Below are 27,336 nucleotides of genomic sequence, written 5' to 3'. Positions count from 1 at the left end.
AAAAAAACATGTTTACAGCCTGGTTCAAAATATTATTTTTTTATATTAATAATATCAATATTTTTATTGAATTTTTTTATAACTCATCCGTTTAAATTATATTAAGCCTTAAAGTTCTGCATAATTAAGGGTCGTGGCCACTTGAGTGACAGGGGGATTGCCGCTGCTGACACTGCTGTTGAGCTAGGTGGGTGTGGCTTCAGCAACCAGCTCCCGCCTTTTTGCCCATTTTCGATTATCCGGGCGTGACGTGCTGCCAAGATGGCGACGGCCCGCTCCGCCCACTTTGAGCTTCAAAAGCGCTCTTTAGAAACCTACGGGTGACGTCACGGACACTACGTCCATGTTTTTATACAGTCTATGGTGTGTACTCAATGCTCACAACACAATATTTTGGGTAAAAATAGGAAAGATAATACTTTTTTCTGAAGAAACAGGATTCCCTGAAGTATCGTCATTGACATCGTTATCGCAATAAATACCAGAAATATCGTGATATATTTTTAAGTCCATATCGCCCATCCCTACTCCAAATTAAGCCATGCTTTGCTCGTGATTTATTGTTTGAATTTTGTAAGTACTTGAAAGCCGAAACTTTGCTTCATATCAAAATTAACAAAGTGCAGAGCTTATTGTGATTATTTGATGGTAGGTGCGTGATGTTCACACATCAACAGAAGACAGCACAGACTAGAGATTTATGAATCCATATCAGTAACAATTATAAAATGACAAATCAATATTGTTAATCCATCACTAGCGTCCACACAGCTGACATATGTTAACCGGCTGTAGTTTATCTATGTATCTATTATGTAGCCCTATGTAGTTGTAGTTTAGCACATTATGAGCATGAAATACACACTGACACAGTCAAAACGCGCCACCTGAGAAACGCTAATTAAACCTCACGGTTTCAGTAAAAGATTTCGGCCCTCCAAAACGATTTCAGCCGAAACAGAGAACTGATGTTTTGGCTGAACATCTTCAGTTACTGAAATTTCAGTGCATCACTACTTGTAATAGCAGAGCCAAAGCACTCACGTACTGTAATTTAGAGTCCGACCGATATATCTTTTAGCCGATATTATCGGCCGATATGAGCCTGTCGCCAATATATCGGTATCGGCGAATATGCCGCCGATATGAACTTTTTTTTACAGAACATATAACGCAGATGAAATGCTTCTGAATGGTGTAATTACTTCATTTGTCCAGCAGAGCGCGCTCCATTGTTTGCTACTGGCGACCCAGGTCAATGTAGTGTAGAGATGCGCGGATGAGCTCAAACTTCACCCGAGTCCGCTGCTTCAAATTATCCACCCGCAGCTATATTTGATCGTCACATTACAATGATTCTAATTCTTAGTTTTGCATGATGATATGATGAATGGATGGTTCATTTTTAACAGCAGATTCAGTGACGTTAGAGACTAGAGCTGATCTGTGCATCACGGCACGTGTCTGCGGCGCATTAAAGCCTGTGTTACGGCCACCGGAGCTGATCGCGGCTGGACTGGTGTTTATACCGGCCGCAACACGGCCCAGAACTCATGCTTATCACATCGGTCACATCGCGTGGCGTGACAAAATACAATAGAATTCTATTCGCTCGCGTCCGGTGTAGAATAGAACCCAAGTGTGTCCAAACTTTTGACCATACTGTACTATAATATAGCCTACGCATAAAGAATATCGGCCGATATATCGGTATCGACATTTCTTTACTCGCTAATATCGGTATCGGTCACAAAAAAACCCATATCGGTCGGGCTCTACTGTAATCACTACAACAATGCTGCGAGTAATTTACAGCTTCAGGCTGCAGCTGCTAGAGGGCCAAAGGTTACTGTAGGGTAGCTTAAACAGTCTGAAGAAGCAGACGAACCTGACAGCTGGAGTGGGCGCTGCTCCCTGACTCGTTCCTGGAAGCCTCAGCGTCGTTCCTGGACCTGACGAAACCAAAACATGTGCAGAATAAATGGAGAAACATACATGTTATACGTATAGTTATGTGAAGCTGTTCACTAGGGCCTAAAGACCTGGAACAACTGAGCTGCACTATATACAAATAATATTGACTTGATGGGCTGAAATGTAAATTATTTTGCTGGGACAATTAATACTCACGTGCAACCTGGGCGATGGAGCTCTCGTCCAACATCATATCAGCGATGCCTTCCTGATCCACCTCCACCTCATCGATGTACACCATCTCCGTCAGAGCTCTGGTCTTCAAGCTCCACGCCGCCTAAAACCCATCAGACCACATCAGCTTCAGCTATTATACCACAACAGCCCTTCAGAAGAGGCTGGGTGACGTGCTACTGCGTCTCTGAGTGTGACGTCACACTCTTCAGATCATCCAGGGCTGTTACATTGTAGCAGAGGATGACGGTGTTTCCACATTCACTGAAGGACAGGGTTGAGCACAGCGCAAGCTAACAGAGGGAATACTAGACTAATAATATGGGTATGTAATATAGGGAATACTGGGAGTAATATGCAGGAAATATTGGGGAAATAATATAAGGAACAGTTGAGCTTAATGAAAGTTTTACAAACAATTACCTCAGAAACATGACAAGTAGCAGGCTCCTTGGCAACACAGTAATGATGAGAGTGTGAACAGCACGAAATCAATAAAACATGCATGTTGTTATTCTAACACGTTTATTAAACATCATCAGATCGCTACATGTCAGCAAACACTTAGAGTTCAGAATCCAGCACCAGGATCGAGTGAGTAATACTGAGACAGAAGGGTTATAACGCGCTTATGAGCGCTGATCCGCGGCTCCCTCAGCTAACCGCTAACCGCTGACTGACTGACCTGGTCAAGCGGGCTTTCTGACAGCAGCTGTGAGCAAATGTCGGCGCATCTCTGGAACCTCCGTCTCCTGCAGCTGCTCCAGGCCAGAAACAGCGGCTCCATCGAGACCGTCACCTCCATCTGCACCGATAATACACCGAGAAACGATCCCGACCGCTCGAGGAGCGCTCACCCTTTGCTGACGTCAGCACGCATCACGTTACCCTGACAACGCAGAGGGGAAACAGCACGTGCGGAACAAACACAACAAACAGAAAAGCGCACGCATCCAAGGAATATAATGTAATTCAACATTTTAAGAAACACAACAAACCATTTGAAGGAAAATCTGTTGTGAGATAAAATAACACCACAGTAATAATATCGATGCATAATGATAGTAATAATAAAAGAGTGACATTAACGTTTTGATAATTTCAGCTGGTTTGGACTTAAAATTCTGTTAATAATTCCACACAATTATGCTGCTGCTGAAACGCACTGGTTTTCAAATGAAACAATGTTACACCAGCACGATTCCCACCATCATTTGTTGACTCGCAAACCGGAAGTGACGTGCTGCGGCGATTCGCGCTTAGGAGAGCCGCTCTTTCATCGGTTCACGTGATGCTTTAGTAATTCTCAGTGCGTGTGTGTCGTGTTTGTTTGTTTGCTTGCTGTGATGGATCAGTGTGCAGTAGATGAGTTGTACGAGGCGTTCGCTGTACTGGCCGGAAGTGACCCCGATCACTGCTCTTATCCAAAGGTAATGTGTGTGTGTGTGTGTGAGTGAGTGAGTGAGTGAGTGTGTGTAAGAGAGAGAGAGAGGGAGAGTGTGTGTGAGAGAGAGAGAGTGTGTGTGTGTGTATATAGTGTGTGTGAGAGAGAGGGAGAGTGTGTGTGTGTGTGTGTATAGTGTGTGGGTGTGTGAGAGAGAGAGGGAGTGTGTGTGTGTGAGAGAGAGAGAGAGTGTGTGTGTGTGTGTATATAGTGTGTGTGTGTGTGTAAAGGTGTTTGTTTGCTGTGGCAGGTTGAGGGTTGTTTGGTGTGTTCAGCTGTTTGTTTGTTGTGTTTCAGGGCTACATGAAGAGGCAGGCTGTGTTTGCGTGTAACACGTGTGTTCAGGCTGGTATGGAGCCGGCTGGTGTGTGTCTGGCCTGTGCAAACACGTGTCATGATGGACACGACATCTGTGAACTTTACACCAAAAGGTCTGAAAGATTCATCCATTCATCTGATCAGCACTTCTGAAGCCTTGAGATTGACTGAAATAATTCACTTGTCAAGCAGTCAGAATATTTGAAGAAATAACTCGCTCACTGACATGTCTGTGAGGGAAAACACTTCGATTGTATTTTTTTCTGTTCTGCAGATTAAATGTTTGTTCATGAGTGTGTTTGTTTGTTTTGTCACAGGAATTTTCGATGTGATTGTGGCAATGAGAAATTTGATGGCTTCAAATGCAAGCTTGATACTGTAAGTGTCTGAAATGATGAATGTTTGAGTTTGTCCTGATGTTTTACGTGATTTAATGTGTTGTGATGTAATGTGACGTTCAAAGGACAAAGAAGGACAGAATGTGAAGAACTGGTACAATCACAACTACTTGGGACGCTACTGCTCGTGTGACAGACCGTATCCTGATGAAGACGACCAGGTTTGTGACTCTTCTGACCCTCAGCGTTTACTGTATGATGAAGGCTAGTGGTGAATTACCTGTTTGTGACTCGTTTGAACTCTTTCAAGGTTAATGAAGAAATGATCCAGTGTATCGTGTGCGAAGACTGGTTCCACGAGAAGGTACACACACACACACACACACACTCTCTGTTTTATTCTGCCTTTCCGCTGGACTCTTCTTCTTCTTGATGTTTCAGCATCTGCAGGCTCCAGCGGTGGACTGTGAGGCGCTGATGGAGATGATCTGCGGTCGCTGTATGACTCGAGCGCCGTTCCTCCAGACGTATGCGGCTCATTTTGCAGGTGGGGCAGTTTGATTGTGTCTGTAGGACGTGGTCTTGTGTTTGTACATTGCTAAAGATCAGTTTAGTTTTTTTAAATCTATGTATGAAGATATTTCTGTGCCGGGGTGTCGGTGAAGTAACAAGGATCTCTGCTGATGGCAGAAGGTTGAGTTCGTCACGCTGCGGTCACTGCATCATTGCTTTGCTGAAAAAAAATCTATTTTAAATGGTATCTATATCTGTTTTTGTGTTCTCTTCTAGTTTCTCCTGTGAAGAAAGAAAGCCTTTGTAAAGAGCAAACGAATGCTGATATGATGACAGAAGAAAAGGGAAAATGTTCGTACGGTCAGCAGGAAGAAACGGTGAGAAACGGCATGTTGTGTGATTAACCCGAGTCCAGTGCAAACATGCTTTGATCCAGATTGGTGTGTCCCAGCCTACACACAGTGTGAATGAGTGTCGTGTGTTCATCAGACGGCTGGAGCCGCAGGCCGCACGTCCAGCCCGGATTCAGTGCCGGCTCACTCCAGAGTCACCGAATGTGTTTTAAATGAGCTCAAGGCCAAAGACGCGGCGAGCGCGAGGGCCGGTGCTGTGTTCTGGCCTTATTTCTGGAGAGCAAAACTCTGCACATGTACCGACTGCAAGGTGGGTTTCAGTTTTCAGTATGAAGTTTAAAAGCTTTTTAAAAAAATTTAAAATATTTACAACTTTTTATTTATGTCCTCATTTGTCACAAAAACGCGCACACACACACACATGTACACTGGTGGCCAAAAGTTTGGAATAATTAAACTTTAAAAAAAATGTTTTTTATACTCTCCAAGGCTGCATTTAATGGATCCATAAATACAGTAAAAACAGTGTACATTTTTTTCACAATATTGCTGCACAATATTTCTGTGGAAACTGAGATACATTTTATTTTTCAGGATTCACAGATGAACAGAAAGAACAGCATTTATTTGAAATAGAAATTAAGTGGTAATTAATGTAACGCATACTTGCTGAATAAAGTGTTAGTTTCTTTTTTTTTTTTATCTTGCTTTCTGAAGGATCATGTGACACTAAAGAATAAGAGACTTTAACATAAAAAAACTTAATTATACCAAACTTTTGGCCACCAGTGTTTGTGTGTCTTTGTTTTAAAGAGGATTTGTTCTAGAAGTGCCTTTGCTTTTAAAATGAAATGTGGACTTGTTTTCTTGTGTCTAGAGTTCAATGACTTGAAACACGAGCTGCGTGAGTTTCTTCAACAATCTGCAAACCAGAGAAAGGTGAAGATGAGCAGCTTCTATGTCAGTCACTGAGAAAATTAAGAAGTGAACTCGATTCTAATGGATGTAGTTTGTTTATAGGACGTCACTCCTGAGGCTTTCCATGAGTTTTTGGAGGAACTGCAAACAAGAAAGAAGAGGCGGTTGAACTGAACCCATCAACGTCAGAGAGTATTATGAAACTTATCCTTAGGGTGGATCCTCTTTAATAAAGTCTCAGAGCAAAAACACCATTGCTAGTGTGTGGACCTTTTAATTATTTCATTATTATTGCTCCTTTATTATTATTGTTATCTCTCTAGATTCCCTCTGTTAATTCTCAGTAAGGCACTGTCGGTCCACTTTGACTGATATAACAGCACTGGGACCGTTCACTGTTTGTGTTTGTTCCATAATGTGTGTTATTTTACAGTCACTTTCTGCAGTTACACTGACACGCCAGAAGGTGGTGACAAGACTGTATTTATGAGGCAATAGAACTGATTCATTTCAAAACACTGCTACATTTGGTGAACTTCTCTTTGTGATCATTATATTCGGGTGTGTAGAGTATAGCCCTGCTCCAGCTGCCATGTTTGCATTCTCATGTGACCTCCAGCATCAGTCACGTCTCTTCCAGCTCTGCATGACTCTTTGACCGAATCTGTAAGGTTTCTGTTAATAATAGAAGTAATATTCAGGCTCCTACAGTGTGCCAATGACAACTGCTGCAAGGAATGAAAAACTATATTTGATGACAGCTCATCTAGCTATACGGTCAAAGCAGAATGACGGTAATTAAACAGATATGTAGAGTCATTATAGTAAGATTTTGTTTTTCTTTTATTTAAATGCTCATGAAAAAGAACAAAACATGATGACTGTGTGCTTAACTGAGTAATATCCTTTGTATATCATATGTAATGTGTCCAAAAAATACGAAGAACATATTGTAAAAAATGCGTAGGAATAGTCGATGCTGTGCGCACAGGTTTTAGCTAAAGCAGCTGCTCGGTCTGAAGAGAAGAGCTGTGTCGTGTTCGGTCTGACATCTGCACGCTTGCTCTGCATCCAGGACACTTGCTAACATGTCTACGAAGGCAGAGCAATGTAAGTATGACGACGCTTGCTGCTGGGTCTTGTATGGAGTAATATATGGAATATATAATATAATCTCGGAGGGAGCGGCGTTGTTTCGGCAGCAGTCTGATTGAGCGCATATGTGTATATTTATATAGATATAAATACTGTACAGTACGGAGGGTAAAAATGTTAGAGCTTTACAATAACAGCTGACGGGAAGATTTTAGACTTGGATAATGATAATGTGGTGCAGAAGATGTGATGTTTTTTTTTTCAAGGTCGAATAGTCCAGCCATCCCTGCAGCGAAACACAAGCTCGAGTTGTGGTTTAAACGCCGATGAACTGCATGTGTTTGTTCATCTAATCATGCTGTTATTTAGAGAAATCAGATGCTGGCTGGTGTGTGTGATGGAGGTGAGCAGTGCTGTCTGAGCTGCTTGATAGGGGGCGCTGCTGTCTGTTTTATTGCCCAACACTCGGTCCTCCTCGAAAATAAGCATCAATGCAAACTATAGCGAATTATAAAATAATGCTAATCATTTGACCGATCATTCATACTGCTATTCAAACACATGCTGAGCTTAAATCTTCTGTTTTTGATCATATGTAACACCTGATCTTTATTGGACACATCATGCTTCATGTATCTGTGGTCAATAACATTAGTCTAATGCAGGTCTAGTCTCACAAACAAGACTTTATAACTGACTGTATATCATGCTGAGATGTAGATGAGCATTAGTCTATAACTCAACAGTCAGGGTTTATTCAGGTTTATGCAGATCTACAGGAGACTGAAAACAGTCTGTCATAAGACAAGATCCTCACAATGTAAAAACTGCACATCATATAAAAGGACAAATGTTAAAAAAAAATGTTCATAATATAAATAAAATTGTGAGCACATAATGTAATGTTTTTGCATACTGTAATAGGTTGTAATTATGTTATGGACTCGTCATTATGGTAACTCATAATGTAATAATAAAGCATAATTATAACCACGTAATCTAATACATTTCATACAATAAATATCCGTACAGAGGAAACAAAATACATAAAACATATTGTATTTCTTTACAATAGCCCATATTTTTATTTTAATCTAGTTCATTACTCACAGAGAGCACAATGCCATTTTTTTCTTTGCACAGAATTTTGACCTTTTTTAAGCATTTTACATCACTAATAATCAGAAACATTCTGTTGTCTTTAACTCACACTCTAGTTGCTCCAAACCTGTCTTCAGTTAACTTACATTTGGGACAGAAAACAACATGATGAGAGTTAAAAAATAGGAGCAAAACATCTGTACCCAGTGTTAGAGATATGTTCATCGTGATACAAGAGCTCACAGACGCTGTTGTGTGACACATCTGAGCTCCAGCGGTTCCTTCACTGCATTCATTTGTCCATCTGACAATCCAGACTGGAAGAACAGCGTGGAAAACTCACTCGAAATGAGAGCAAGTTAGAAAACCTGTCTTCTTTCAGCAGTAACGCTGTGAAAATACAGATGTCATTGTGCTGCTGTCAGGAGCAGTTTCAGAGAGATGATCATTTACTGATTTCTCCATCAAACAGCACAAAGCGGCAGCAGCAGCGGATTGTTGAATACTATTAAATGTTAATTATGTGTCACTTTGCTCTTTATTTGTTTAGTTGGCTCTAAGATTCGATACTTGCAAGAGTATCACAACCGTGTGCTTCACAATATTTACCCAGTGCCATCGGGAACAGACATTGCAAACACTCTGAAATACTTTTCCCAGACGCTGCTCAGGTAAGTGCACTACACTGGAAATATAGGTGCAATACAAACACTGCTAATGTTGTGTTCTAATGATAGACAGAGCTAGTTTCATGATTTCAAAGCAGATAAATATAGCATCTTCTATCTAAATCTGATCATTTCTATAGCCACCGAGACATTAGAGCTCTATTTTATGATCAGATATATGCAGGAACCTCATGCATGCCAAAAGAACACATTTTGGATAAATTGTTTAAAGAGAGAGACTCAAACAGTTTTTCAAACACTATCAGGGAAGTTCTGAGTCGAGTATTGTTTTTGTTTCTCCTTAATATTTGTCTTTTAAATGTCAGTAGTTATAGTTAGAATTATAGTTAGACTCACGAGTTCACGTTATGTGTAAGAGCTCTTCCTCATGTTCACATGTCAGTAGAAACAGTCTAATAAAGGTGCATGCTCGATGAAGCAGAGAAACCAAGTTTAGCATCTGAGAACAGTATGTAGTCGTGTGTATTTGTGATTCCTGTTATGTTTTTGTTTATCAGTGTTTTTGTCATGAAGAGTTGATAATGAGAGTACTGTCAGTGATATGAAATACTGGATTTCCGTAGTCTTCAGTGGGTTTGAAATGTTTAGAGAGTTTTTCTTGTCGAGAACGCTGTTCATGTAGCATTCTGCAGCTGAACCACCTCTCATTCCCAGCCAAACAGGGCTGACATGTGTAGCTTTGATAAGAGACAGTGTGAGAAATACTACACCATCCTGTTGTATGTGACGCACATCCAACTACGTTCTCCTCTCCCTCCAAGACCATCACAGACCAAATTACTGCTGAGGTAGAAGTTGACAGGGGACAGCAGACACAAACACCCTCCACATCCCTCCACGAACATGAGACATTGCTTTCGAAACCAGTGTGATGATATTCTCAGCACTTTACCCTACACCATGATCTCCACTTTAGCCACCTTCCCTCCTTTCCTGCACAAAGACATCATAGAGTACCTGAGCACGTCCTTCCTGCCCATGGCCATTTGTGAGTAAACTAACTTTTTTTATGTGACTATGAGAGATGTTTCTTCAAAGAAAGAGTCAGAGAATAACTTCAGTATTTGAGCGATCACATTGTGCTTCCATTGCTGGTTTGATTAGCAGCAAGCACCAATAAATGCAGCACCATGTGACAATCGTACACTATGAAGCAAGAAAATTATTTTTGTGTTGCAGTGGGTTCGACTCGAAGAGAGGGTGGCATTCCAGCATATGTCAATCTGTCTGCCTCCTCCATGCTGATGGTCACCATGCAGTACACTTCAAATCCAGGTACATATGCATTTATCAGGCTGCAAGAAAGTTACTTCTATAATCAATCACTGATGGTTATTTGCAGAAGACTCTATCATAGTGTAGCTTTTTCAGTACAGAGCGGGTTCTGGGCTCTAACTGTTTCTCTGGTTGTCTTCAGTGTACCACTGTCAGCTTTTGGAGTGTCTCATGAAATACAAGCAGGAGGTGTGGAAGGTATGCTTCGGTTCTTCATGTCTTTTGGGAGATTTTTCCAAAAGCGCTTCTCACTGACTCAGAGATCACTGTGTTTTTAAAGGATCTTCTGTACGTCATATCCTACGGCCCGTCCCAAGTCAAACCTCCAGCTGTTCAAATGCTCTTCCATTACTGGCCCAACCTGAAGCCTCCCGGTGCCATCAGTGAGTACAGAGGCCTGCAGTACACAGGTGAGATGTTTGATTAATTTCTCAAAACCACTGCTTTCAAATGGTTGGTTTCGATGAACCAGGTCAAAGCAATAATGTCAGCACGTATTTCTAACATCTCATCATTGTGGTTTACATGCTCAAACACATTTGGATAAAGTCAGGCACACACCTGCATTGTGAATTATCCATTCAGTTATATTAATTTGGGGGGTTTATTGTCATCAATGTTTTAATCAGTGAATGTGACAGGCTAGCATTGATTAGGTCTTAATTAAGTTTTACTATTCTACAAATAGATTAGGAAAATCTCGGGTTACTTGACTGTAATGTTGTTCCCTGAAAAGCACCTTCAGGTTATACCTTTGTCTGAAGAGATGACTAGACATGCCCACAGTGCGGCAATTAGGTGCAGTATCTCGTTCCAGCTTTTTCAGGGAACAGGGTTACAGTTAAATAACCTGAGACGTTCCCTATCAAAAGCTATATCCCTGAAAAGCACCTTCAGGTTATACCTTTGTCTGAAGAGATGACTAGACATGCCCACAGTGCGGCAATTAGGTGCAGTATCTCGTTCCAGCTTTTTCAGGGAACAGGGTTACAGTTAAATAACCTGAGACGTGCATGCTCAATGCTGCATTTCATAACACTAATGGGAATGAGAATACCAACCACGGCACACTAGAAAGTGTCTGGACCCCTCAAGGCTGTGTAGTGTGTACGCAAAAACGTTGGAGAGGTCTCAGACATGACCTTGGGATGCTGACTCAAAACATGCGAGCCTGGAGTAGCATGAATATCTAAACTATAGAACCTGATGAACGTGTGCGGGGAGGACCAGACTGCAGCTCCCCTTAGTAGAATGGGCCCTAACTCCTGGAGGTGAAGCTTGACCATGCCCTCATAGGCTAGGGCAATAGCACCCTTAACCCAGTGTGACATTGTTTGCCAAGTGGCAGCCGCCCCCCAGTTGCGGCTCCCATAGCATATGAAAAGCTGCTCTGACTTGCGCCACTGGCTGGTGCGGTGGACATAAATCTGAAGGGCACAGACTGGACACAGTAAGTGAAGTCTTTCCTGATCCGGCATAGTGAATGGCGGAGGACAGAAGGCTTCAAGAATGACTAGATGCATGGTCGAGAATGGAACTTTAGGAAGATAATGAGAGTGAGGGTGCAAAATAGTCCAGGGGCAAAATAGGATAGCGAAAATCCCCAGTTCTCTTTAGAGAAGTTATTGCCATGAGATTGCCATCTTTAGAGTCAGAAGCTTGAGAGGCGCTGACTCTAGTGGTCCTAACCAGACTCTCAAGTGCTACACCAAAGTCCCACGAAGGGACTGTCACACTGGCAGGTGTCCTCCACCGCTTAGCTCCACAAATGAAGCGAGCGACTAGAGGGTGTTTTCCTATAGGGTCCCCATCAAGCTGAAATGGCAGCCACATAGACTCTGAGAGTCTTTCTTGCAGGAACTCCACCACTGAAATAACTTGGACTGGGTTTGCTCAGTGTCCAGCGCACCATCTTTCAAAAACACACCATTTGAAGGCATAACGTCTTCTAGTGAAGGGAGCCTTAGCACGTAGAATAGTTTCCTCTGCACAAGATAAAATAGCAGCATCTTTTAGTTGGTTTCAGAGCTTGGGCCGGGGATGAAATATCGTCCCCTGTGCCTGAGATAAGAGGTCTCTCCTGATCAGAATCGCTCACAGTCGTCGAGGAGGGATATTAGTCCTGAAAACCAAACTCTGGTCAGCCAACGAGGTACTATCAGCAAGAGGCAAGACCCTTGTTGGCGGACCTGGGCCAGGACTCCCAGGGGCAGGGCGATGGGCGGAAATGCATAAAAACACAGTCTGGGCCACATATGGGCCATCGCGCCCAGACTCAGGGGAGCTAGAGGAGTCAGAGAGAAGTAGAGGGGAAGTACTGTCTCCTGCAAGGCAGAGAGGTCCACCTCTGCTTCTTAAAATTTTTTCCCAAATTTGTTTGACTACTTCGGGGTGGAGTTTCCATTCCCTGTGTGTCCTGTCTGGACAGCAAGTCTGCTCCCACATTCATATGCCCTGGAATGTAAGTCGCCCTGAGGGACAGGAACTTGTCCTGAGCCCAAAGCAGAATGTGCAGCGCTAGCTTGTTCAGGCAGCGCAAATGCAGTCCGTCTTGCCGATTTATGTAAGCGACTACTGCAGTATTGTGCACCTGCACTAGGACATGGTAGCCCTTAACTGCAGGAGGAAGATTTCATGGCCATAAATACAGCCATCATTTCGAGGCAAATGCTGCGCCGTTCAAGATGACCTCTCCAGATCCCTTTGGCTGGATGGCCATCAAAGACCGCACCCCAGCCCATGCAAGAAGGGTCTGTCATTAACTTCTTGCGACAAAAACACACACCTAGAGTGGGACCCAAGGTAAGAAACCGGGGTCTGAACCACATAGAAAGGGGACAAATCTGCAGCGTGTAATCCTTATCTGCCCTGGGGGATTGGCCCTTGGATAAATCCCCCGGCTCTGAGCCACAACTTAAACGATCTCATATGCAGGAGGCCCGAATTTATCATCGTGGGTGCAGCTGCCATGAGACCTAGAAAAGTAACGGAAAGTAATGTCCTGACCTAGCCTAGCCTGATGTATTTCGGGGTGTTTAGAATACATTCAGGAGACAGCTATGCCTGCAATGTGATCAAATTCCATATGATCCTTAAAGGATTAGTTCACCCCAAAATGAAAATTCTGTCATTAATTACTCACCCTCATGTTGTTCCAAACCCGTAAGACCTTCGTTAATCTTCGGGACACAAATTAAGATATTGTTGATGAAATGTGAGAGCTCTCAGACCCTGCATAGACAGCAACACAACTGAAATATTCCCAGACAGAAACGTAGTAAGGACATCGGTAAAACAGTCCATGTGTCATCAGTGGCTCAACGTTTTGTGAAGCTATGAGAATACTTCTTGAGCGCAAAGAAAACAAAAATAACATAATTTATTCAACAATTCTTCTCCCCCGAGTTACGTCTTCTGCCATTTTGGAGAGTACCCAAGAGCGTAATCTGTGTAATCAGCGTTGTTTACGTTCGGAGGAGAAAGTGCGCATGAACGTAATCTGTGTAATCAGCGTTGTTTACGCTTAGGGAAAAGCATGCGTATGTGTTGTGATACTCTCCAAAATGGCAGAAGACGTAACTTGGGGGAGAAGAATTGTTGAATAAATTACGTTATTTTTGTTTTCTTTGCGCTCAAGAAGTATTCTCATAGCTTTGCAAAACTTAAGTTGAGCCACTGATGACACATGGAATGTTTTACCGATGTCCTTACTATGTTTCTGTCTGGGAATATTTCAGTTGTGTTGCTGTCTATGCAGGGTCTGAGAGCTCTCACATTTCATCAACAATATCTTAATTTGTGTCCCGAAGATGAACGAAGGTCTTACGGGTTTAGAACAACATGAGGGTGAGTAATTAATGACAGAATTTTCATTTTGGGGTGAACTAACCTTTTAAGTATGTTGTCCTCTGGGCAGGAGAGAGAACGTTTTACTTTCCATTGAGCCTCAAACCCAGAGACTTGAGATGAGCAATGATGACATCTCTGTGTCGAAGTGCAAGCTCTTGAGCCAAAATCAGCCAGTCGTCTATGTAATTTAAAATGCAGATGCCCTGGAGTCGTAAAGGAGCCAGTGCTGCATTCATATATTTCATGTATATGTGAGGTGACAAGGTTAGGCCGAACAGAAGAACTCAATACTTGTAAGCTTTGCCCCCAAAAGTGTATCCCCGGATTGAATTTGAGATACAATCATTTTGATTGTTAGTATTTTGAACTTGTACTTGTATGTTCTGAGAAAGAGGTTCAAACTGCGATCTAAAATTGGATGCAACCCCCCATCTTTCTTGGGAATCAAAAAGTACCAGCTGTAATAGCCCGACTCTCTGTCTGGGAGGGGAACACGTTCACATCTGCTCTGGTTTCACAGTAGTGGAGACCATGTTGTTGAAACGTGAAGCATGATACGCAAACTGTATATTGTATCCTCTTTCTACAGTCCTTACGACCCAAGGAGAGATATTTGGTTAGTTTCCATGCTGCCAGCTTCTCTGAAAGGGGCACTAGTTTTGACACTTCAGTTTGCTGGGGGGATGTTAAATGGTTAGTGTCCTGAAACATTTGCAGAAAACTTGTAACATTTTGCTGGAAGGAGCTCTTACTCTCTGTGGGAATATTTCTACAAATGATTGTAGAAGCAGACAAATTGTCGGGCGCGTTCGAGAGAGGTTCACTGATTGACTGATAGTTTTGATGCAACTGTCCGATCTGATTCAGTCTGATTCGGTGAACTGGTTGAAAGATTCACAGAAAAGAACTGTTAAAAACAACATGTTTACAGACTGGACATCACTGCTCCAGTGGCTTGAGACAGACCTTCTCCTGAAATGTACACATTATTTGTCTGTTTTGTTCTTTACATCCCAGCCTGGAACCCCATTCACTGCCAACACCTCGAGTGTCAGAACTCTATTAATAAGCCAGCGGTGAAGGTACTGTAACTCTTTACCTCTGATTTTGTTTTTTATACGTATTTGCTTTGACATCTAGTCAAAATGTTGTAGATTTTGTGGGATTGTGGGATTTTTAGGGAGCACACATTTCAGTGCACTGAAAGGATTTTGCGATTGAGACAAGAACTTCAAAGCATATAAATGCCCAGAATCATTTCAAAAATACACCCCTCTGGTACTGATTCATTGTCTTTATCCCTGCAAATATTTGCTCTGTGTAATAAAACATAGAAACAGAGCAGGAAGAGACATGCTGTAACTCAATTACCAGGAGCTCAACCCTGTTACCGCTCTAGTCAAACACTGAGATACTGAGACCAGTTCATGCACTATATGGAGTTTATTTCAGAAGATATTAAAAACCAACAGTTTGTTGTCAGATCTAGTGAGGCTGTCAGAGAGGTAAAAATAATCATTATGACATGTCAAGTCAAGTCAAAGCAGCTTTACAGTGTCAAACAGGAAAATAGTTTGTCAATAATGCAAGAAGACAATAACAGAGTAATTTTCCAGCTACAGTCAGTTCATTGATGATTCAGTGATTCATCATCCAGTTCAGCTCTCTTCAATAGTGTCTGTACAATCATCCAAAATGATGGTGTGTCCTGAGATACTTATAATACCGTGATGCTTACGATCACTTGACTCAAGCAATATCTCATTTACACAACACTAAAATTGGGAAAAAGGAGAAAAGGAAAAAAGATAGACAAAATAAAATAGTTATGCAAAATACCCTAAACATAACTTGTACTTTTAGTAGTGTTTTTGTACTTTTTGAGCAATAAGACACACGTTTTGAGAGTGGTGAGTGTTTGAGGGTCCAGTGACTGTGTCTCCGTCCTGCTTTCAGATGTGCATTGATCCAACGCTCTCGGTCGCGCTGGGTGACAAACCTCCACCGTTACACATCTGTGAGGAGTGCAGCCAGAGGATCGCTGGGTAAGCTGCATTATTTCAGCATGCAGTTCATTGTGTGTCTGCTGCATTACTGCTGTGAATATCCAGAATCATCTGCTCAGCCTTCAACTGCCAATCTCATCTTAAAGGGGTAAAAAGGTCCACTTTAATAAGGTCTACTTTTAATCTTATAATTGCGTTTAGTGAGGAAAGAAGAATGAATTAATGATTTGTTGTTTGTATCTCACTTTGATAAACAGGACTATTTAAAAAGAAAGAAAGAAAGAAAGAAAGAAAAGAAAAGCCTATGGCTCCCACTGATACACTTTCTGTTGATGTTTAATGATGCTTCAAGTATAATAGTGAATGATAACAGTTGATTGGACTGTGTGACTTTATAATGGTCCAGCCACTCTTGTGCGGTAACACCCACTGTGTGTTAACCCAAAGTTGTGCAAAGTCATGAAAGAGTGCAGCCAGAGGATCGCTGGGTAAGCTGCATTATTTCAGCATGCAGTTCATTGTGTGTCTGCTGCATTACTGCTGTGAATATCCAGAATCATCTGCTCAGCCTTCAACTGCCAATCTCATCTTAAAGGGGTAAAAAGGTCCACTTTAATAAGGTCTACTTTTAATCTTATAATTGCGTTTAGTGAGGAAAGAAGAATGAATTAATGATTTGTTGTTTGTATCTCACTTTGATAAACTTTCCTATTTAAAAAGAAAGAAAGAAAGAAAAGAAAAGCCTATGGCTCCCACTGATACACTTTCTGTTGATGTTTAATGATGCTTCAAGTATAATAGTGAATGATAACAGTTGATTGGACTGTGTGACTGTATAATGGTCCAGCCACTCTTGTTGGACTGTGTGTTAACCCAAAGTTGTGCAAAGTCATGAAAGTACAGAACAAGATGATTTTTCGTATGATTCTGCATGTCATGATCACTTTAAATTTGCGCTGTAGACATTTTTACCAGGCTGGGAAAGAGGAGCGGTCTGTCAGCTCATATTAGATGATTAGCATCAGACCTTGAGCTAGAGAAGGAGATGTGAGAATGTTAGTGTTCCTGAACTTCTGTCATCTTTCACAGCGATCATGCCCAGTGGCTCGTTGATGTGCTTTTACCACAAGGTCAGTGACACTTCCTCATTTTAAAACTATAACTGCACACACTCCTGTATTTACTTAAAGGAACAGTTCACCCAAAAATGATCATTCTGTCATCCTTTAAAATAAGGTTCAATTTGATATGATTAGTTAGTGCATTAGGTACCATGAACTATCAATGAAAAACTTTACAGCATTTATTAATCTAGATTAATGTTAAAATATACATAAATGATTGTTAATTCATGTTTGTTCATAATAATGTAAATTTATACTTGAAATGCTAGAACGTTTTAGCATATGTAGAAAATTACATCTCCCCAGATGAATAAATGCTGTAAAAGGACAATTCATTGTTAGTTCACAGTAAAGCTAACATGTCTTATCTTATTCTTATCTTGTATTATAACAATGCCCCTTATGATTTCATCCTTACAGCTGAAATTTCTGCTATATGTCAGAAGAAGGTAAGCCTGGTGTGTTTGTGTGCGCGTGGTCACATGTGTGTGTGTGTGTGTGTGTGGTCACGTGTGATGTGTGTGTGTGTGTGTGTGTGCGCGTGGTCACATGTGTGTGTGTGTGTGTGTGTGTGTATAAAAGCAAACCTCACATGGACAAGAACAATGTTAACATATCCCTGATGTTTTCCCAGCATCCTTGGTGTGCTGGCTAGTATGACGGAGCAGTCCAACAGTCTGTCCCAGGCCGAAATACTGCAGCTCATACAGGGCAGTCCAAAGCAGGAGCAGATTGAGATTGAGCAACAGAGCAGCGGCAGCGATACGTGGGATGATGTTGAGTTGGCGGATGTTGTGGCGACAGCATCCCCAATCAAAATCAAGCACTTGGGGTAAATGTTGTATTGATGGTACATACTCACATACAACGTGCCTTTCACAGACGCCCTCTAACTGAAGACCTCCCGTCACAGTTTTCCCAATTTAGGCAACACGTGCTACATGAACTCCGTGTTGCTGTGCCTCCTCACCGTTTCCCCCTTCCGGGACGTTGTACTTTCCCAGCGGGAGCGGTGGAATGAGGGAAGCACAATGCTCAGGTACCAACATTGAATTTATGCAACATTATATTTCAATCTAAATGGAAAATGACCATTTCAAAGCAGCAAAAAGTTTTTTACTTTCCAGGGCGCTCACCGACCTGCACATGGCCAGGCTGACAGGCAACGGCAAGAATCTGAAGGCGAAGCTCTTGTCTACGCTGAAGGCCTGCGTTGAATCTCGCCATCCTGATTTCTTGGGAGACCATCAGTAAGTGAGGGAGACGATGGCTGGATATTCATGCTCAGATGTATTACATTCAGACTTGCATTTACCCTTATCATCCCTCGCTCTTTCTTCTCTCAGGACGCCCATGAGTTCCTGATGGTTTGCCTGTCCCATCTGAAGGAGGAGGGCGAGCGTCTGCAGAGCTACTGGCCTCAGTACACCTGTCCCGTAACCAATATAGAGCCTGCGCACATGCGACAGGTAGCATCACACATCCACACCTGCATTCATTTCAGACTCATTGATTATATGTGTTGCTGATATTCTTCTGTCGTTTCAGCTGTGTCTTCCAGAGGAGCTTCAGAGAGGATTCCAACTACCTCTCGCTGGTCATCAGTCCTCAAGGAAGCCTCATTGACAGTACTGCAGCAGTACTTCAAAGTGAGTGACGTTACTGATTAAATCGTATCAGCAGGAGGATGTAGTTTCTGATTGGCTGACATCTGTGTTGTTTGTTTTCTCCAGGCATCTTTGTTTGAATGCTCCTGCAGCGAGTGTGCCGGCACCACGGCTTCAGAGGCGCTGGAATTGCTCACCCTTCCAAGGTACAACAGCCTGTTAATCAGTTAGAGCCCGGCAGAATAACTCAACCTGAGCGAGTCAATAGCCGGGTTTCCATCCTAAGTTGTGAATTTAACTTATGCGCAAAATTGGAATATTATCGCATAAAACATTTGCGAATAAGCACCGTTTCCATCCAACGAGTCAGATAGAACAAAATTGTCACTTACTACTAAACTGGCACTAAATATCACTAAGAAAAGTAAAATATTATAAATTACTTGCGCTTCGAGTGAGCAGACAAAACACAATAAATGCGGTCTTGCTTTCGGAGATGAATGTCAGCTGTTTGGGAACTCGTGGTAGACTGTTCTGGGAGGCAATTATATAGAAATACTTTAACGACAGACTTTGCTAGATAGATAGATCAACAGAACGATAGATAGATAGATAGATAGATAGATAGATAGATATGTGTGTGTGTGTGTGTGTGCGTGTTCACGTGTGTGTGGGTGTGTGTGTGTGTGTGTGTGTGTGTGTGTGGTCACGTGTGTGTGTCCATGTCATCATCTTTAGGTCATCCATTATCAGCTCATCTGTGAACTAGCACGTCTCATCTATAAATGCTGTACAAATGAAGCTCCTGCTCCACATGTTCCTCTGCAGCCGATCAGATTGCCATTGTTACTGAGTTTCTGAAGTGAAGGCTGAAAACGCTACAGGGAACAATCGCTCTGTCCTGCTCATTACGTGTGTTTGTGTCGTTCTCGTCCCTTCATTGACCATCTCTTCCTCTCATCCATCTCTCCGTCACAGAACTGCAGCTCTCACGTCAGGCGCGCTGTCGTCACCTGCTTCTCAGCGGGATGCTGCGGTCGCCACGGCAACCGGCCCGTGCGCTACTGCAAGCGTTGTCATGTCAACCACCACAGCAGCGAGGTGGGGGCGTCAGCGGAGACGCATCTGTACCAGACGTCTCCTCCGCCCATCAACACGCGCGAGTGCGGCGCGGAGGAGCTGGTGTGCACCGTGGAGGCGGTGATCAGGTGCGGCTTCATAAAGAGGACTTTCAGTTCAGGATTTTCTTTCATAATGTCAGACAGAAACAATGCTGTTAGGAAACTGAGTCTCTCCAGGTCCAAAAACAGCAAAAATACTCTTGACAAAACTGGATGTGAATAAGACACATTCGATATAAAAATATTAATTCACTGGCAGCCAAACGTTTGTAATAATTAAGATTTTTAAATGTTTTTGAAAGAAGTCTCTTCTGCTCACGAAAGCTGCATTTATGTAATGTATTTAGTTATTTATTTATTATCAAAGCTGTATTTTCAGCACCATTACTCCAGTCTTCAGTGTCACATGATCTTCAGAAATCATTCTGATATGCTGATTCACTCTTTGTCAGAGCATGTGTTATATTGAATAACACATATGTTAATATGAAACAAGCATTAATCAGTGTGATGTAATGTCACTGTCGCCCGCCGCAGTCTGCTGAAAGAGGCTGAGATCCACGCGGAGCTGCGGGAGTTTGAGCTGAACCGCCGCCGTCAGATGGGTCTGTCTTCATCCCATCATTCCCTGGACAACATGGAGTTTGACAACAAAGAGGACGACCAGCACGACCAGAGACTGCTCAGTCAGTTCGGCATCTGGTTTCTGGTGAGAAGCGTATGTGTGACCACTGTGACCCTTATGGTCAGACGACGTGTTACATAAGCAGCAATATTATACCTGCTAACATCATAACACCGTCTGCTGGCAGTCTTATCACAGCTAGAGGTGGGCGATAATAAGCAACAATATTCATCATGATTTTTATCAAAGTGATTAAGGGTGCTTTCATACTTGGTTCCATTGCCGGGTCCGAACCGAGATCGATGGCTCCCCCTGTTGCTAGGTCACGACTGTGCAGAAGACCGCAAATTAATGGATGCCTGCTCGCTTCATTTGTGTACTTTGGAATTTGAAAATTTAGGTTCGTTTCCAAAGCGGCAACACATGCGTCTATTTGTCATGACTGTAATGCAGAGGTTCAAAAGAACGCAGCAGTCAGTTTCTGCGAGCAGAAATTAAATTCTCTATGCTTGCAGTGCGTCAGTCACGCTTATCAGGAAAGCGAGTGAGTAAACACATAAATACACAGTCTGACCAGTTCATACCTTATTAAGTGCGGCTCACTTCCCTGATTGCGTTCACATCAGAAGAGAACTGTACCCCACACCACGCTGTTTAGGCAGACTCGGGCACAGTTCAGAAAACAGCATTCACATTATCCAAATAAACACGAGTTTGCACCAAAAGTGCTAGTGTGAAAGCCCCCTAAAGTGCTGAAAAAACAATGGGCTTTATGGTCATTTCCAAAGTATCCGTAGATACATATTTGATGAATTTCTGAATGTTAATTTCTGCTGTTTCATGTAAGCAATGAGGCGTCTTATTTATTGATAATAATGATAACTTAAGTTCAGTTCTTGAGTCAGATGTTGATTTAGTTCATTCTGTTAAGCCAGTGAATCCTGAATTCATTTTCTTGTGTCTCATGTTTTGTTGATATTTTTTTTATCTCGTCACATTTTGTTCAGACTGAAAACTCACATTCACAACTCAGATAAAGACAAAAATTGGTAAAATATTATTTAAATGCGCTGAAAAATGTATAACTGTTTGCAAATTACTACCAGTATGTTTTTAAAAGAATAGTTTATCCAAAAATGAGCATGTACTGTAAATGTGTTCACCCTCAGTTCATCTGAGATCAGGATGAGTTTGTTTCTTCATCAGGTTTGTAGAAATGTAGCACTGCATCAGTGTCTCAGCAATGGATGCTCTGCAGTGAATGGGTGCCGTCAGAATGAGAGTCCAAACAGCTGATAAAAACATCACAATAATCCACAAGTAATCCACAGCACTCCAGTCCATCAGTTAACATCTGGAGAAGACAAAAGCTGAAACTAATCCAGCATTAAGATTTTTTTAACTTCAAACCATTGTTTCTGGCTCAAATATGAGCCCTCTATTTTTTCTGCACTCACTGCAGAGCATCCATTGCTGAGACACTGATGCAGTGCTACATTTCTCCAAATCTGATGAAGAAACAAACTCATCCTGATCTTAGCCTGAGGGTGAGCACATTTTCAGCAAACGTTCATTTTTGGGTGAACTATTGATTTAACTGGTGTATGGCCTGCCTGTAGTAGCAGCTCTTCCATGACTGACGCTGTCTCTGTAAACGAGTAAACTAACGAGCACACACTCGATCAGGTGAGTCTGTGCACGCCGAGCGAGAACACGCCGACAGAGAGTCTGGCGCGGCTGGTCAGCATGGTGTTCCAGTGGTTCCACTCCACCGCCTACATGATGGACGACGAGGTGGGCAGCCTGGTGGAGAAGCTCAAGCCTCAGTTCGTCACCAAGTGGCTGAAGACGGTGTGTGACGTGCGCTTCGACGTCATGGTCATGTGCCTTCTGCCCAAACCGGTGGAGTTCGCCAGGGTGAGTGAACCGAGCGCTGATGTTACTCGTGCGTTGCAGTGATTGAAGCGTTCTGTGATTTCAGCATCCGTGTGTGTGTGTGTGTGTGTGTGTGTGAGTCAGATAAGAGGCTGGATATTGTCAGGACCTCTTGAGTCAGATTACCAATAAACCGCTGCGCTTCAGAACAGCAGGAGCTTTTAGAGCGGCGGGGCGGTTACTGGGATAAGTCGTGCAGCACGGTGACGCAGCTGAAGGAAGGACTGAACCGCATCCTGTGTTTGATCCCCTATAACGTGATCAGTCAGCCGCTGTGGGAGTGTTTCATGCCCGAGTGGCTGGAGGCGATTCGCACTGAAGTTCCTGACCATCAGCTCAAGGAGTTTCGTGAGGTCCTCAGGTACATGACACACCAGACACGTGTCCTCTGTGTCCAATAACACGTGTTGCCATAGTGACACCTGTCAGTGTTTCCATAGTCTCCATCTGCTCAGTGAAGAGCTTCATATCAGTGTGTTTGCTCACCTGTCACTCTTACACACAATGTTTCTGTTCATTTTGTGCCTCACAAAGTCAAAGCTGTTTCTGAGATGAGAGGGTTGTGAGTTTTTTTTTTTTGAGGAGGCACAGATTTATTATTTTATCTCACTCTTTGTTGTGTTTCTCTTTGCAGTAAGATGTTTGACATTGAGTTGTGTCCGCTGCCCTTTTCCATGGAGGAGATGTTTGGATTCATCAGCTGCAGATTCAGTGGATATCCAGCATCAGTGCAGGAGCAAGCGCTGCTGTGGCTTCACGTGAGCGCACACACACATATGTATATGTAAACACACACACTCACTCACTCTCACACACACACACACTAGCAAATGGCTGCAATATAACAAAGAGTGAAAAATTTAAGGGGGTCTGAATACTTTCCGTACCCACTGTATATGTAAGCACACACACACACACAATAGTACTGAAAATCATGACCCTAACCTTTATCTCCATACCCAAATCTCAGATGGCCAGACAGTGATTCATGTTTTATGAATTGTTGAAATATTGGTGTCCAATGTGCCATGATCCTAGACACTGTAGTGTACACTGTGAACTTAAAAACGTAGCTTTGATGTGTGATATGAATAAACAGTAAAACATTATTTAGTATGTTTATTAATCTGTTTCTTGTGAGGACAGTTGACTGTAGCAGATTTTATTGTCCTTGTGGGGACATTTGGACTCCACACACCTATCTTTTCAGTGGCGTGTGTGAACAGCTGCGTCTGTGTTTTACAGGTTCTGTCAGAGCTGGACATCGTGGTTCCTCTGCAGCTGCTCATCAGCATGTTCTCTGATGGTGTGAACTCACTGAAGGAACTGGCCAATCAGAGAAGAGCTGGTGCTGCAGACCTGTCAGGAAGCGCAGGAGTCCGCAGGGTAACACAGCACTCACCCGCATCAGCACAGAGAACACCCTTCACCTCATCTGGTGTTCCCGGTCAAAAATGACCAGCCTTTGCAAAATTGCTCAAAATCTCTCATTATGCTATAATATCACCAACTCTTGCATTCAAATCACCCAGAAGGGATTTTATTAAAGATTGAAGTTGAAGTTCAATCTTTTTGTCAACTTGTTTTCTCTCCATCAGCATAGATTTTGTATTTCTTTTTGTTTTTGGCCTCGTTGATCTGAGTTTATGCTCCTCAGTGTTTGTGTGGAAGCAGCATTATTTGTGTATAAGTTTGTCATGTCAATGTTCACTCTAAAACTGAGAAGCATAAGCTCAGATCAATGACGACTACGATCCATCAGTTCCAAAAACAAATACAAAACCTGTGCTAACTGAAAGAAAGTAAGTTGACTAAAAGATTGAATCCAATATTTGATAATAATATAGCATAACAACAGATTTAGAATCAGTTTTTGGTAGGCCATTATTTTTTGATCAGAAACACCACAAGTGTAAAAAGGTAGGATAAAAAAAAAAATCACAAAAACATACAAAAATGATCAGCATTTTTTGGGAAGTTGTTACCCTGTGTGAGCAAAGTCAGTAAGTTTTAGTCCATTGCAATAACATTGACTAGCATTTTTTGGGGAAAAGATAATCCTCTCCAGGTCAAAACGACTGAAACAACATGAGGGTTAAGAACGTGGCGTGCAGTTAAACACAGTTGTTACGACAGAAATCTGAAAATTACATGTGATCTACTGCAGTCCCTCCATACTGAGGGATGAGGAGACTTTTTAACCAGATGAGTAAAAAGGAAACTCTTTTCTCAGATGTGTCAAATTTGGTTGTGATATGTTGTGCTTTTGGAGGTGTCCTGTAGAATGTGTTTCCGCCGCAGGTGAGTGTGGTGTCAGACCCCGGCAGGAGAGGGCAGCACAATAACCTGAGTCCGTTTCCCAGTCCGTTCCGCAGCCCCCTGCACTGCAGCCCCTTCAAGAACCTCGGCCACGCTGCCGGAAACTGCGCCCTGGACCTGGACTGCGATGATGACGACATGAACCTGGGCTGCTTCATCCTCATGTTTGACCTGGTGCTTAAACAGGTGAAGTCATTCACACACACACAGAGATGAGAGCACAGTCTTCAGGAGATATGTGACCGGTGTTCTGGTGCAGATGGAGCTGCAGGACGAGGCGCTGACGCTGGGGCTGGAGAGCAGTCTGGGCCGGGATGTGGTGGGCATCATCAACAGCGTGCTGCAGGCTCCGTGGGGCGGCTCGCACACCTGTCAGAAGGACGAGAAGGCTCTGGAGTGCAGTCTGTGTCAGTCCAGTATCCTGTGCTACCATCTGGCCTGTGATCTGCTGCAGAGACTGACGCCGCGCGAGGAGACACGTCTGGTGGTGAGACTCGTTTGTTCTATCGCTGGCTCTTCATTGACCTCTGCTGTCTTTATACTGAGCTAATGGTACTTTAAAGCCCTTCCACTGACTCGTGAAGCCAGACCTTTGACTGGACGTCATATCATCACTGCCAACGGGTTACCTGAGACATATTATATCATACTAATGTAGAAAAACATTTAAAATACAGTGACAGACTCAAACCTTTGAGTCACTAACTTTGACAAATCCAGTACTTATTTCATTCTCGTCATTAGCTGTAAATGTGCTCACTTTCAGGCCATCCCAGATTAGGATTGTCACGGAGCAGTAAGGGAGCACTGTAGAAAAACAGGGTCAGGGTCCAAGTGCAGGAGAAACTAGATTTAATCAACAAAAACAGAAACAAAAACAGATCAAACAAGATCTGAAAAACAACTCAAACAAGAACAGGACCGGGATAGAAATACGACAACTGAAGGTGCTTGCATCCAACCTACAAACAAGAAATAACAATTACAATACAATTAATTCAGCCAGCCAGAGTGGTGGAAGTGTGGTGTATAAATAGTCCATGACAATGAGGAGCAGCTGAGGGTGTAATAAGTGACAGGTGGGTGGAGTCCGGGAGGAAGGGAGATGGCGACCTCTGGTGGTGAGAGGGAGAAACACAGGGCCCGGACCCCTGACAAGGATGAGTTTGTTTCTTCATCAGGTTTGTAGAAATGTAGCATTGCATCAGTGTCTCAGCAATGGATGCTCTGCAGTGAATGGGTGCCGTCAGAATGAGAGTCCAAACAGCTGATAAAAACATCACAATAATCCACAAGTAATCCACAGCACTCCAGTCCATCAGTTAACATCTGGAGAAGATAAAAGCTGAAACAAATCCAGCATTCAGACATTTTTAACTTCAAACCGTTGCTAAAATACGACTCACGTTCCCTTATGTTCCCTTATTCCCTATGCCATTCATAGTTCCCTTCAAACTGAACAAGTTCGCTCCCTTACAGTGACTAATGACTAAAACACCCATCTGCTCTTTCTCCTGGACGTTGTGTAAAACCAGGCAGTCAGATTACATCTTACTATGCAGTGAAAATGATTCTGGTTCAGTGTGAAATAAGCATCAGACGGTTAGGACCAGACTGTTGCACTGAGCCTGCCAAACCTCACGCAAACCTTCTGCTTTTTTACACTTCATCACATCACATTCCTGAATCTAATATAGTTTTAATACATTTAGCATGAATATATTATAATTTTCCCACACACACAGATGTGAATGATAAAGATGAGGAGGTTTTTCACCGTGTCGTGTGTGTTTGACAGGAACCATCCGAGTGTCTGGAGGAGAGTTTGGTTTTCCCTCAAACTGAATTCAATCTTAAATCAGAGAATGGAGCAGATAAAGCAGACGCTCCGTCAGAAAACCCCGGCAGCCACAATCCCTCTCCTGAGATCCCGCGTATGTGCTCCGTTTCCAATAACAATCATTGTTTATGCATTGTTTTTCATCAAATATTCATACGTTCACAGATCTGTGTACTAGCCATGTATTAGTGCATTATATTTTCTGTTTCTGTCTTCTGTTCCCTAGCATTAAAGAATAGTGCAGACAGGAAGTTCTTGTACCTACAGCTTCCTGTTTCTCTCAAGCTTCTGTACACCGTTCTGCAGGTAAACATCTCACTCTGTTCAGTCAGGCTTGTGCGGCGTTTATGTTTCTCATGAGTCTGCTGCGATGTTTCTTGTAGGAGATGAGTAATGTTGAGGAGCCAGACATCCTCTTCAACATGCTCAGCTGTCTGAAGATCCTGTGTTTGCACGGAGAATGCCTGTATCACGCCAGGAAAGATCAGCCTCAGTTCCTGGCCTACATACAGGAGAAGATGCTCATTCCCAGGTACCATGTTGAGATTCATTGCTAATGCTTTTATCACGGTAACGGTATTATCATGATATTGAAATTTAGTTGCAAAAAAGTGTTGTTGCAAAAGAATTATAGGTATCACTTTACAATCAGACCTCATTAGTTAACCTTAGTTAATGCATTAACATTCACAATGAGCAATAGCTACATTTGCTACAG

At 42.6% G+C, this 27,336-nt stretch overlaps 4 protein-coding genes across 4 annotated transcripts in view; 3 read left to right on the top strand and 1 right to left on the bottom strand.

The window, feature by feature from the left end:
* ttc8 (tetratricopeptide repeat domain 8) overlaps positions 1-3,013 on the bottom strand; it is a 10,863-nt gene extending 7,850 nt beyond the window's left edge. Inside the window, exons 1-3 of the mRNA XM_016564738.1 lie at positions 2,834-3,013; positions 2,131-2,251; positions 1,889-1,952 (exon numbers count right to left, since the gene is read on the bottom strand). Of these exons, the coding sequence (XP_016420224.1) occupies positions 1,889-1,952; positions 2,131-2,251; positions 2,834-2,953 (305 nt within the window). The 5' untranslated portion in view covers positions 2,954-3,013. The remainder of the gene's footprint in view (positions 1-1,888; positions 1,953-2,130; positions 2,252-2,833) is intronic.
* Positions 3,014-3,345: 332 nt separating this feature from the next.
* Positions 3,346-6,280, top strand: LOC107749554 (ubiquitin protein ligase E3 component n-recognin 7). The gene is made up of 10 exons (XM_016564736.1): positions 3,346-3,578; positions 3,890-4,023; positions 4,228-4,288; positions 4,374-4,469; positions 4,559-4,612; positions 4,690-4,795; positions 5,038-5,138; positions 5,251-5,424; positions 5,928-6,053; positions 6,135-6,280. The coding sequence occupies exons 1-10, from the start codon at positions 3,495-3,497 to the stop codon at positions 6,204-6,206; spliced, it is 1,008 nt and encodes a 335-aa protein (XP_016420222.1). The 5' UTR covers positions 3,346-3,494; the 3' UTR covers positions 6,207-6,280.
* Positions 6,281-7,082: 802 nt separating this feature from the next.
* On the top strand, positions 7,083-16,090 carry LOC107749553 (protein unc-79 homolog). The gene is made up of 9 exons (XM_016564735.1): positions 7,083-7,142; positions 8,779-8,899; positions 9,580-9,636; positions 9,730-9,905; positions 10,097-10,192; positions 10,335-10,390; positions 10,473-10,602; positions 15,059-15,123; positions 15,998-16,090. The coding sequence occupies exons 1-9, from the start codon at positions 7,121-7,123 to the stop codon at positions 16,088-16,090; spliced, it is 816 nt and encodes a 271-aa protein (XP_016420221.1). The 5' UTR covers positions 7,083-7,120.
* A 416-nt stretch (positions 16,091-16,506) lies between these two features.
* The window catches only part of LOC107749552 (protein unc-79 homolog), a 12,673-nt gene continuing 1,843 nt past the window's right edge, over positions 16,507-27,336 (top strand). Inside the window, exons 1-14 of the mRNA XM_016564734.1 lie at positions 16,507-16,535; positions 17,137-17,177; positions 17,592-17,620; positions 19,757-19,986; positions 20,437-20,608; positions 22,211-22,444; positions 22,633-22,820; positions 23,094-23,217; positions 23,705-23,845; positions 24,761-24,964; positions 25,038-25,265; positions 26,577-26,712; positions 26,845-26,924; positions 27,002-27,150. Coding sequence (XP_016420220.1) covers positions 16,507-16,535; positions 17,137-17,177; positions 17,592-17,620; positions 19,757-19,986; positions 20,437-20,608; positions 22,211-22,444; positions 22,633-22,820; positions 23,094-23,217; positions 23,705-23,845; positions 24,761-24,964; positions 25,038-25,265; positions 26,577-26,712; positions 26,845-26,924; positions 27,002-27,150 — 1,985 coding nt within the window. The remainder of the gene's footprint in view (positions 16,536-17,136; positions 17,178-17,591; positions 17,621-19,756; positions 19,987-20,436; positions 20,609-22,210; positions 22,445-22,632; positions 22,821-23,093; positions 23,218-23,704; positions 23,846-24,760; positions 24,965-25,037; positions 25,266-26,576; positions 26,713-26,844; positions 26,925-27,001; positions 27,151-27,336) is intronic.

This window comes from Sinocyclocheilus rhinocerous, unplaced genomic scaffold (genome assembly GCF_001515625.1).
Source record: "Sinocyclocheilus rhinocerous isolate Xijiao unplaced genomic scaffold, SAMN03320098_v1.1 scaffold1071, whole genome shotgun sequence".
Taxonomy (NCBI): Eukaryota; Metazoa; Chordata; class Actinopteri; order Cypriniformes; family Cyprinidae; genus Sinocyclocheilus; species Sinocyclocheilus rhinocerous.
Note: the sequence above shows the minus strand (reverse complement) of the source record. Positions and strands in the feature narration are given on the sequence as shown.

Coding starts and splice junctions, on each gene's coding strand:
- LOC107749554 (XM_016564736.1), top strand. CDS start 3,495: ATGGATCAGTGTGCAGTAGATGAGTTGTACGAGGCGTTCGCTGTACTG. Junction 4,289..4,373: donor TCAAATGCAAGCTTGATACT/GTAAGTGTCTGA, acceptor TGACGTTCAAAG/GACAAAGAAGGACAGAATGT. Junction 4,613..4,689: donor AAGACTGGTTCCACGAGAAG/GTACACACACAC, acceptor TTGATGTTTCAG/CATCTGCAGGCTCCAGCGGT.
- LOC107749553 (XM_016564735.1), top strand. CDS start 7,121: ATGTCTACGAAGGCAGAGCAAT. Junction 9,906..10,096: donor CTTCCTGCCCATGGCCATTT/GTGAGTAAACTA, acceptor TTTGTGTTGCAG/TGGGTTCGACTCGAAGAGAG. Junction 10,391..10,472: donor ACAAGCAGGAGGTGTGGAAG/GTATGCTTCGGT, acceptor GTGTTTTTAAAG/GATCTTCTGTACGTCATATC.